Source organism: Thermobia domestica, chromosome 2, assembly GCF_964235325.1.
Source record: "Thermobia domestica chromosome 2, izTheDome1.hap1.1, whole genome shotgun sequence".
NCBI classification, from domain to species: Eukaryota; Metazoa; Arthropoda; class Insecta; order Zygentoma; family Lepismatidae; genus Thermobia; species Thermobia domestica.
The window spans coordinates 16981662-16993716 of NC_137455.1; the positions used below are offsets into that span (position 1 = coordinate 16981662).

Genomic DNA, 12055 nt, shown 5'->3' on the forward strand with positions numbered 1-12055 from the left:
AGAACATGGCTGCATAGATACATAAACGTCTGTAAATGACCTTAAAAAAACTTACACGATATTCAAAGAAACATTCTTTAGGAACACTTCCCTGTTCTTTTTTTAATTGTGTATTGAAATTTTTTAACTCAAATTTTCTCACCTGGGACTTGCGAAGATAAGCGGAAGAGATAAATATAATTAGAATCTAATACCAGAAAATATTTTTAACTATTATTTTGAATTTTGTTCTGATAGGCATATTTTTATTTTTATACATACTATTAAAAACAACAACAACAACAACAAAAAAAAAATAGGTCTACTAAACATTTTCAACAGGTGCAGAGTTGTTTAAAAATCAAATTAAATGATAGAGATACGATATGAAACTAGTGAGAACTGCATATTGAAATACCAGAAAAATGCAAATGCAACAAAACCTGCTTAATTAAATACAATTAAAATTGAAAGCTAATGAGATACCTGAACATGGTGTGATTTCATAGTGCTGCATTGACATTATCAAGTCATTTAAAATACTCAATAACTTTTTTTACAACTGTCCAAGTATTTATACCAAGATTAGAAATCACTTTTATCATATGACCCAAATTATGTGGGGGCCGCAGTGGCTCAGTGGTAGAGCGTTCACCTCTGGTGCATGGGGTCCTGGGTTCAAACCCTGCTTCCGCCAAGTGAACTTTGTGGTGGACAAACACCGTGTGCGTGGGTTTTCTCGGGGTTCTCCCGTTTTCTCCCACTTTCTTCATTCCACCATTTGGTTCATTTCTCATAATCACCGTCTCCTTTAGCCTAACCGGCATAACCAAAGGACGTAAAACTCAAAAATTTCATTTCATTTCCAAAATTATGAGAGTTATGGAGTTTTAAAATTTGCAAACGGCCTCCGTTTTGTAACAGTGTGTCGGATCGGATTCGATATTCGTAATATGAATGAACTGTCCAAATTTGTTTTTTATCCATTCATTTTTAGGGAAGTTACTATATCCACTATATACAAGAAATGGATTCTACTATTTATAGAAATAAATGGATATCGTGAGATCTCTACAATAGGTATATTAAAAATCCCACATAAGCTTATTACAAACCAGAAATTTTAAGGGGTCGTTGGCAAAAAAATGTAATACAATGGGGATCGTTATAGAAATTAAGTTGAAAACCACTTTTTGTAACTAATATATTGAGGTTTAAGTAGACCTACCTTTGTATTTGATATGTATTTTATAGCTTCAATCAGTAAATATGTGTGTTCAAAGCTAAGAGAAGAGTCGAGAGCTAGATGATTGAAGGATTCTGCACGAATTGAAATTCAAAATAAGTTTATGATTGACAAAATTTCTGAGTGAACCTTTGTTTGAATTTAATATCGAAATAATTTAAACGAACACCAATTTATTTGTGTTCCAGGATGATGAATGCTAAAAGGAGTCATGTCTTGAGGCTAGACAAAAGCGGTAGATTTGCTGTGAATGTTGTAGACAACTTAGTTATTGTTCATCATCAAGCGTCCAAGGTATGATTTTATATGTTTTTGTTTCTGAGCTTTTAATTAATGCTAGCTGAACGCGCGCTCTTTACTCAGCGCTTCATTCACACATGAGCATGAATCTCTTCGTCATTCCTCACAACATCTGTACATGTCCCTTTACAGGCACAAGTGAAAGACGTATTGATAAAAATTGGCAAGGGGTACCATAAAGGGGAAATTTTTTCCGATTTTTTCACTATCTCGCACTGTTTGCAAGATTGAGCCTACTTCCGGTTGGAGTTTCTAATTCATGTATGATCAGTGGTTTCTTTCTTCTTGCATGCAATATGTAATAAGCAAATATATTACACACACAATTAGTCAGTGATATATGGTGTTCATTGGACATAACATTACAAACCATAAAGATTCACCTTAGACTGAAGAAATTGTTACCCTTCGTTTTTCATTATCATTTGGCCATGAAACAAACACCAGAGAGATATATTAACACCGTATACAAACGTGTATTGTTGGAATGTATAACTCGTAGGATATGATGCTTTACTTTTTTAAAATTTCAACACTTCCAGTGTACCCCTAAAAAATATAATAAAGAATTAATGGCCACGTTTCTTTTTTAATATTCAAATTAGAACTGGACAATCTACACAAAATTTGGAATCGACTAGCGAAAACGACATGTTTCTAGCACTTGTGGTTTTCGAGATCTCATTGTTGAAAAGATTGGCCACAAACATAAACTTTTCTTGACCACAAACATATAAACCTAGTATTTTAATATATAGATAGTCACTTTGGAAGCAAATGCAATCCTCGTTTTTCCTTTTAGATTCTTTCTTGCATGCACAAAAAAAAAAAAAAAAAAAAAAAAAAAAAAGTGATTTAAAGGAAAACAACAAAGATATGTGAAAGGAAATAAGTACCTTTAATTTTTAAAGAAAAATAGAGGTAACACACTATACAATGCTTATATATAATAGGATAAGTAGAAGAAACAACCGAGCTTTTCCCACACGATATTTTCTTTAGTGCCAATTCAGTGTAATTCAAAGATTAGAAAGTATGCGCCTAGATTGGAAATCTTAAATGCCGGTACCCGGTTCGATTCCAAGTGGAAACTCATTTGGCTAAGATCACACGTTATTCAATCGGTAAACTTTTGAAATGATAGGGTGTATCTTCCATCTGCTGTGTGCTGCAGCCTCCTGAATTTAATATAAGAATGAGGTAGGAATTTAGATTAGTTTTGGGTTCATTAAATGCACGAAACTCAATATATTAGAAAAATGAAAGTTTGACAGGTAACTGTTCCCTTTCGTGGCTAATGTGCTTGCTTTCTCTATGCACGTAGAATTCGATTGAGGTAAGAATACTTAATGTCAGATAATAGTCTGAGTAAGCAGTAAGTCCGTTTCATATAGTCTCGTTGGTGAAAAAGAACGTGAAACTTAAATCAATCGATTTAGTAGTCATTGTGTTAATCAGTGGGAATTAATTTTAAAATAAGGTAATACTTGAATACTCTGCATTTAATTAATCCAAAATAAACTTAAATTTTTATCCTTATCCATGTATTCGGTTGAGAAGAGAACATAGCACTCAGCAACTGTGTATTCAGCTACCGTTTGAAAGAATAAGCCATTTTTAGTATTTAATGTGTATTTTTTAATGGATCTATTTCGATATATTATAAAGTGCAGTTGAATAGATTATATTATATCTCAAGAGTGACCTGTTCTGAAAGCATCTTTTAAGGGTGGGTGGGCGAAATTGAATATATATATATATATATATATATATATATATATATATATATATATATATATATATATATATATATATATATATATATATATATATAGTGTATATGTGTGTGTCCCAGAATTCTTTCCCTGATTACAAACATTCATAAGGCATAAAGGCATAAAATATGACACATAGACACATACTTTGTATTGTGAATTGCATGTAACATATTCAAGTTTTTGTCTACACAATTAATAAATTTTTCTTGTGATCCTTTCGTTGCCCGAAGGATATCCAGGTGATATTCCAATTCCACCCATGTGTTGGTCAACATTACGTAGGGATTGATGTTTATGATTTAAGTAATTCTGCGCCGTAATGCTGCGATGCCGTTCACTAGTGTTTGGTAAACCTAGTCCTTGACATAACCCAAAGGAAGAAATCCAGCATTGTTATGTCCGGTGGTCGCGGAGGCCAGTTTGTGAGACAATCACGCCCGATCCATCTTCCCAGAAATGTTGCATCCAAATAGGCACGGAGGGGGGCGCGGTGGCTCAGTGGTAGAGCGTTCACCTCTGGTGCTTGGGGTCCCGGGTTCGATCCCAGCCCCCGCCAAGTGAACTTTGTGGTGGACAAACACCGTGCTCGTGGGTTTTCTCGGGGTTCTCCCGTTTCCTCCCACTTTCTTCATTCCACCATTTCACTCATCTCTCATCATCACCGTCTCCTTTAGCCTCACCGGCATAACCGTGGGACGTAAAACTTAAAGATTTCATTTCATTTTTCCAAATAGGCACGGACATCTAATCCCCAATGACGTGACGCACTATCTTGTTGTAAAATTAAGTCTGGAATGTCCTGAATCTGTGGCACAACGAATAATAGCAACATATCGGGAGAGATATTGGTTGTGATCATCTTTTCACTGAGGCAAAAAGACCCTGTGAATTTATTGTGCATAAGACCGTAGCACACGTTCAACTTAGGGTTTTTTCTAACGGTCTCAAACACAGCGTGGGGATTCTCGGACCCCCAGATTCTAGCATTATGTCAATTGACAACATCGTTCAAATGAAATGTGGCTTCATCTGAGAAAAGAACACGTTTCAGATAGGCAACATCTTCTTCAATCTCAGACAGCATCGCAACAGAAAGTTATAACGAGCACTGCAATCCATTCGCTATAGGGATTGCACGACCTGGACTTTGTACGCACGGAAAAGATGTTTTTAATCGTTGCGGTGTTTTAGGAATCTGCAACTTACACATGAGGCTCTGCGGAGTGACTTTTTGAGACTTCTCACGAAGGTATCTCTGACTGTTTGAATTGTCTGTGCACTCGGTCCAGGTCTGCCTGTTCTAGGGAGATCACTGACGCTGCTTGTTTTCTTAAATTTAGCATACCACATCTTGATGCTTTGAACATCTGGTGGTTGTCTGGAATTGTCTCTAGACTGATTTGGTGACTGGTCTGGTGATACCAGAGGACACGTTGAGCTTTCTCCTGTTTGATACATGTTTCTGCAATTGATGTCCGATTCCGCTTTTGTTACATCACTGTCTCCTGTAACAACCAAAATAACAGTAAGTATGTACACAAAAATTTGAATATGTTACATGCAATTCAAGATGAAAAGTATTTGTCTATGTGTCATATTTTGTGCCTTATGAATGTTTGTAATCAGGGAAAGAATTTTGGGACATCTGGTATATGCTTAAAGAGCTCTATCCAGACGTTTGTAAGAATAAGTTTGCTTACATTTTGGACACCAATCTGCTTCATCAATTGGGGCATTAACAGTAAATATGTGGCAATTTACATTCTGTGTATTATTTGGAATTGTAGTGTGATGCGTTTTTACGTGTGAAATCACTTTTATTATTGATTCTCTTCACATCTTAGTATTATGCATAAGTTATGTACATTACTTTAGTACTTGTATTGAATCGTTTTCTACAAGAAATTGGTACAAATGTCGACACGGTAGTTTTAAACTGTCGCGGAAGTCGGATTTGATGTAGGACCTACGTGTTCTATAATGTTTTCAAATCGTTTTCAACTATACGTTTATCTAGTTGTACGTATATATACGTATATATATATATATATAGCCCATTTGTAACGAATTTCAAGGGACCAACATAATGAGTTATTAATATCCGAACTTCGTTATTTTTCCGAATGTATTTTTCCGAACTATGGAAAAAACAAAGGATTAAATAACTAGCAGATACGTTTCGCCCTTGCATCGCTAAAACACTTAAAAAGAGCATCTTCAACGTCATTACACACAGCACCACGCATTTTCTTCCTATTTACAGCCAAACAGTTTTCATATTTTTTCATCCTTATTTCCACTTTGTTTTTTAAAATCGTTGAGAGCGTAGTCGGTGGGATTTTATACTTTTTAGCTATCTCATTTTTCTTCAATTTTCTCTCTTCAACTTCGTCTATAATTTTTACTTTTGTCTGAAGAGATACGGCTTTCTTTTGTTTGCCATCTTTCAAAGTAGCTTTGTACAAATACGAGTTAAAAAAATCAACTTCCTACCTTACAGATACTGAAAAAACACACCTCTGAGTTTTACACTCCAGTGAAAACAGAGATTTATTTTTAATTTCGACCTTGAACTCTGCTGGACGCACGTTGTCGGAAATATCTGCACCCGGGGCGATTTCTTCTGTCGCCCGAGTGGGAGGGGAAGGAAAAAATGGAATGGAATCTTTGAGTTTTACGTCCCACGGTTATGCGGGTTAGGCTAAAGGAGACGGTGAAGATGAGAAATGAATGAAATGGTGGAATGAAGAAAGTGGAAGGAAACGGGAGAACCCCGAGAAAACCCACGAACACGGTATTTGTCCACCACAAAGTCCACACGGCGCGAGCTGGGATCGAACCAGGGACCCCAAGCACCGGAGGTGAACGCTCTACCACTGAGCCACCGCGCTCCCAGGGAGGTGCAGGAGTAAGTCATACCTGGCTTGCAGAGCGACAACAGCAATGAAAACCGGTTTTGCGGTACCTGAGTTATCCACGAACAGAAGAAAAGAAAACTTCGCTATAAGCGGTCTTTACGGAAAATATTGTTCGTAATGTAGGTCATTTCTTCCATGTTTTAAATAGGCGGTGTGACGGGGAATTTATTTATGTTCGTAAAATCCAATAATTCGCTATTTCCGAGTTCGTTATAAGTGGGCTGCATTATATATATATATATATATATGTGTGTGTGTGTGTGTGTTAAAGATCATAGTTTTAAATGTTAAAGTGACTTGCAAATAATGAATCATTAATTTTTCTTATTGTTTCATTTTCCAGACATCAATGATATTTGATATCAACATGACAGGAGAATCTGATGGTTATGTGACGTATCACCAACCTGTTACGGCACCCTGTCCGATTAAACCGTTCAAGTTAAAATTACCTGTTGTGCCAACACAAGTAATGGCTGAACCAGCGGAAGTGAACTGTGAACTATGTATCCTTGTTTAATCATAAAATTTCATTGGCACGAATTTTGTATTATCACTCTCTGTCTTATTATTTTGGGTTTAGGTAAATGATTAGTATACATTCCAAGAGAATAAAGAAGTTATATCATATTTTTCAAAGCGTTTACAAATAACCAAATACTCGGTACAAGATTTGAAAATTTTTACACCGTGGTACTTCAAATATCGAAAGAAATGTATTTGAAGCATATTTGATAAGGACAAGAAATCTATTGCTAAACGCCAATAAAGGAAATTTTGATATAGATTGGGACGGTAGTATTACTAATTATATCAACAAAATCAAAGAATTGAAAAAAATAATTACATATTTATTGCGTAGATACACATAATACGTTCTGAATTACGTAACTTAAACATGAATTTGAGGTTAAAAAAAAAGTTGATTACATTGCTCATATCTTCTTCTTTCTCTCCTCAACCATAGGTTGGTGGGCAACATGGAAATTTTAAAACCTTTCTCTCCCTTGGGAGAGCTGTTTTATACTTTGATAGGGTCTCTTCGTATTCTATGTGTGGTCTTCTTCCTGGTTTTCCTTCTGCCTTTCCGTCTATGAGCATGGCGATCCAATCGGAGTGCCGAATAAGATGGCCAAGCATGCTGTTTCTTCTTTTTCCTGTTATCTTCATGATCTGTCGTCCTTCATTAGCTTCCTTTAGTACGTCTTCATTCCTTTTCCTTTCGGTCCAGGATATGCGCAACATTATTCGCCAATATCCCATTTTAAATGCTTCCAGCTTGGGTATTTCAGCTTTTCTCAATGTCCACGTCTGTGATCTGTAAAGCGCCACGCTCCATACCAGGGTCTTAATAAATCGTTTACAAACGTCCAACGACACATTTCTTGATGTTAACAGTCCTCTTTTCCTATTGAATGCTTGTTTAGCCTGCGCTATTCTTGAACGTCTTTTTCACTTCTTCCGTCTGAAGATATTAGACATCGTAAATAAGGGAACGTCGTAAGGTCTTTCTTACTTACATAACGATTTAAATTAGCTGTTTGTTGAGTGATTGAGACGACGTGCTGAGTAAGAAGAACCCATCGATAAGAAAACTCTTAAAGCACCAAATAAAAAGGATTATTAGTAAATAGAGTTAGTGCACTAACATTAAGGTTACATACATATTGTATTATGTAGTAAAATAATGAGAGGAATCTGTAACTCTTGGGAAAGGTAGACAACTTTAGGTATCGGTAAAACCTACAAAATATGTATTGTTACCACTGTTGAAACACAAAATAGTGTGAAGATCATGTAAAAAAAGTACTTAAGAGACCCCATCACTGCGAAATTAAAATACCGCTAATTTTACAGTAATTATGTGATACCTTCAAATAGATAAAAAAAAATAATCGAAAAACGGAACAAGAGCTCGCTAGACAATGTTATTTTACATGAGATACCATTATCAAGACTCATTTATCTGCTTTCGATTTCCAGATATTTTGAAAATCGGCATTTATTTTCGCGTTTATAAATGGCTGCAAACGGAAAGATACTAGGTGACTCGTGATAACGGTACCTCATGCAAAATAATATTGTCTAGCGCGCACTTGTTTCACATTTCGATTATCTTTTATCTATTTGAAGATATCATATAATTACTGTAAAATTAGCGGTATTTTAATTTAGCAGTGATTAGGCCCCTCACAAGCCATTGTGTGGCCTAGAGGATGGGTGACCGAATGATTCAGTCGAAATATTGGTGGAAAGATTAATGAGGAACAGTGTTAGGATAGTAATTACGCTGTTGTCATAAAGACGATTGTCTGTGCCTCAGTTTCTGTTCTTTAGGTTAATAGACGCCGCGTCAATAACGAATCGAACCGACTTCTGTCATCTGCACTCTGTTAAAAATTAAAAATAAATAAATAAAAAATATCCAAGAAACATTCTATCCAATTATAAGCAATAAGGTAATATTGTTTAACTAACTCCATGGCCTATGGAACCCGAAGGTTCATGCCGGATTCACAAAAGCTCTCCACTGACTTCTATTCTTAGCCAATTGAATCCAATTTTTTTACTTTGTATTTCTATTTCTGTGAGATCCATCTTAATATTATCCTCCTATCTGCGCCTATGTCTTCCTAATGGTCGTCTTCCGATTCTTCTTCCAGTTAAGACTTCGAAAGCGTTCCTACCATCTTCCATCCTGGCTACATGACCTGCCCACTTAAGCCTCCTAGACTTGATGACCCTAACAATGTTTGGTAAACGTATAAATTATATAGCTCCTCGTTATGAAGTTTCCTTCATTCCCCATTCTCGTTCTTCTTGGGTCTGAATATTCGTCTCAGGATCTTGTTCTCAAATACTTTCAGTCTACGTTCGCAAAGAGTAAGCGACCATGTTTCGCAACCATACAGAACAACAGGCATGATTATTGTTTATGAAAACACTATTAATTGCTAAATTATTTTCTTTGTTCTACTTATATGATGATGTTATGTCTTTCCTTAATAATCACAGATTCTCCTAATTGGGTAGTCTTTCAACCAAACATTATCATAGACGCCAAACTGGGCTGTTTATGGTATATTCAGCTTAAATTAAAACCACTTGTTCACATGATAGGTGATAAGTGTGCATTAATTGATTTTCTTTTGCAACGAACTGAATCAAAGCCTGTGATCATTAAAGTCCTTCAGCAAATTCTTGAACCTAAACAACAAGCGAATCTAGTCGTAGTGGCGAATGTGTTCGACCGCCTGAACGACGTGTACAGAAGCTTCTTGGAGGTCGAAATGCAAAGCCAGGTATTACCTTTGTTACAGATAATATAATTAGTTAGTGTTAGTAATTGAAATTATATACAGGGGGTTTCAAAATGAATATCGGGTTTTTAAGGCTTTGTAGTATGTATTACAATAAACTTATAATTATAACTAATACATCAAATGAAAGAGCAACTCAAACAGTTTTGTACGCACGCGTTCGCATGCAGTGTTTCCTCTGTCTGCCGTTAAAAAGTGCTAGTATCAAAAATGGCGACTAGTGAGTGTTTTACATTTTGGAAAGGCTGAATCTGTACTTACAATGCAGCCGTCTGTGTGGAGAGTTTTCAGGAGGCGCGTAGAACTATGTCCTTATCGCTTGCAGTTGCTACAAACTCTAAAGCCTACATACTATGGTTTACGTGCCAACTTTATAAATGAAATGCTGATGCATATCAGTGAAGATTTTCTGGATTGTGTCGTCTTCAGTGATGAGTGTTCACATCTGGGGGGTCATCAAATCCCCATGAGATGGTACAATTGCAATGAGACTCCCCTAAATTTAATATGTTTTACGCCATATTCCGGCGGAAAGTTTAATGGCCTTCTTCTCGATGTGTGCCGTATCGTCTTGACTCGATGTGTGCCGTGTGATGAATGGTCCTCACATTGAACGCGTATAGCAAAAACTGTTCGAGCTGCTCTTTTATTTGATATATTATTTATAATTGTACGTTAAATGTAATAAATACCACAAAACCTTAAAACCCCGATACTCATTTTGAAACACCCCGTATTATTAATATTTCAAATGTGTTTAGTTTCATTATACTGTATATATGATTATGTGCAAATTTTTTGCGCACAGAGAACTGATTTTTGTCAGAACTTTCGTTCTAAATCGTGTAATTCTTGTGGCTACAATTTATTCAGGAATCGAAGGTAGGTATTTTTTTTTAATACATTAGGCTAAGCTCCTTTTGTTAAATTTTTGTCATACTTTACTTTCTCTTACTTTTATACCTGACTTTTTTCTCATTGGGATGGTTTCTCCCAGTTTGGAGTTAAAAGTTTGCTGAACTTTCGAAGAATTACGAAGCTTAGAATTACGGCTTTGGCGCTTATGAACAGAGCAAGGAGGAGGAAATCAATCGTATCGACATAGTTAAATGATTAGTATTGTATACAAGAGAGCTTTCTCACTGCAATTGTAGCATTCTAAACTTTCGGTGATTTGGAGGCCTTTATTCGATTATGGAAGCACATGGTTAGGCCTGACGTTAAACTGAAAATCAACTCTCATGTGGCTATAATGCTGAAAATTAAAAAAAAAAAAAAAGTTAAATTTCAAATTATTAGATAGGGATTTACAGAAAATAATATGTACTATAGCTTTGGCGCAACAGTACCTATGCTTCTGCAGAAACACGTGTTTCTTTCCCTTTTGAAACTAGACGGCAACTTTCCTTCGCATTTCCAACACGATGAGGCCTGTCCCCATTATAGCTTTGACGACGCACACTTTCAGGGAAGTGGGTTGGTTAGCCGTGGTCGTGTGGAATGGTTGCCCATAGCACCTTCTCTCTCACTCCTTATTTCTATCTGAGGTACAGTCCGCAGAAAAAAAAAAACCTGCAACATGAGCATGTAAATTTATTGTAAAACGACGAAGGCTTTTGCTCCAAAATAAGTGTGCAGAAGAGGACGCCGAGGTTTCTTCTGGCGTGATTCGTGCCACTTAGACGTTAGGTTGATTCCCTGGGCTGTTAGGCGTAGTTTGACAATAAACTTACATGCTCATGTTGCAGTTTTTTTTTTTTTTTTTTTTTTTTTTCTGCGGACTGTACCATCTGAGCGGATAATGTATATTGAAAAACCTTGCGATGTAAGGCACCTACAGGAACGCATTTAGAACGCGTGTGATCTCATTTCACCGGGTTCTTGGTACGATCCTAGATCGCGCCAAGTGCGCTTTGTGGTGGACAAACACCGTGTGCGTGGGTTTTCTTGGAATTCTCCCGTTTTCTTGCACTTTCGTCATTCCACCATTTCTTTTGTGTGAAACCGTGTCGCGTCAAGAGCCTCGTATAGGCATTACATCCGTCAGTTTGTAGTCATTCCATGCATATTAGCCAATCAAGTTGAAGATTCTGGCGGGGTGACGGACAAATAATTCGAGTTTCTCCAAAAGATAGAATGCATGATATAATCATACTACCAAATATAATATGGTGTTCTCCTGCTGGTTACGCAAAAAGGAATGCGCTAGATCGAGAAATCAGAGCAAATAAGAAATCCATCAAAGCAATACGCAGTGCGTCTCACGTGCCCAGGATTGGCTGGTTTAAACCAGCTGGTTAAAAAAAAAAACTGGTTTAAACCAAACAAAAAAAGAACGAAAAATCCTTTAAATCGTGTGAACTTCATGGTGACGTCTCCACATACCTTTTAATCAAGGGGTCCCGTGTTCAATTCTCGGTCGAACCACAACCCATCTTTCAAGTGTTATGTAAACTAAGTAGCGATTCAAGGTGTCCCTTTAAGCGAAAGTCTTTTCCGTGATAACCTTGGTAC

General features: G+C 36.5%; 1 protein-coding gene across 1 annotated transcript in view; it reads left to right on the top strand.

Moving 5' to 3' along the window:
* Bulli (regulator of MON1-CCZ1 complex protein bulli) overlaps positions 1 to 12055 on the top strand; it is a 66454-nt gene that overhangs the window by 27410 nt on the left and 26989 nt on the right. The window contains exons 6-8 of the mRNA XM_081739532.1: positions 1414 to 1519; positions 6565 to 6727; positions 9237 to 9523. Coding sequence (XP_081595658.1) covers positions 1414 to 1519; positions 6565 to 6727; positions 9237 to 9523 — 556 coding nt within the window. The remainder of the gene's footprint in view (positions 1 to 1413; positions 1520 to 6564; positions 6728 to 9236; positions 9524 to 12055) is intronic.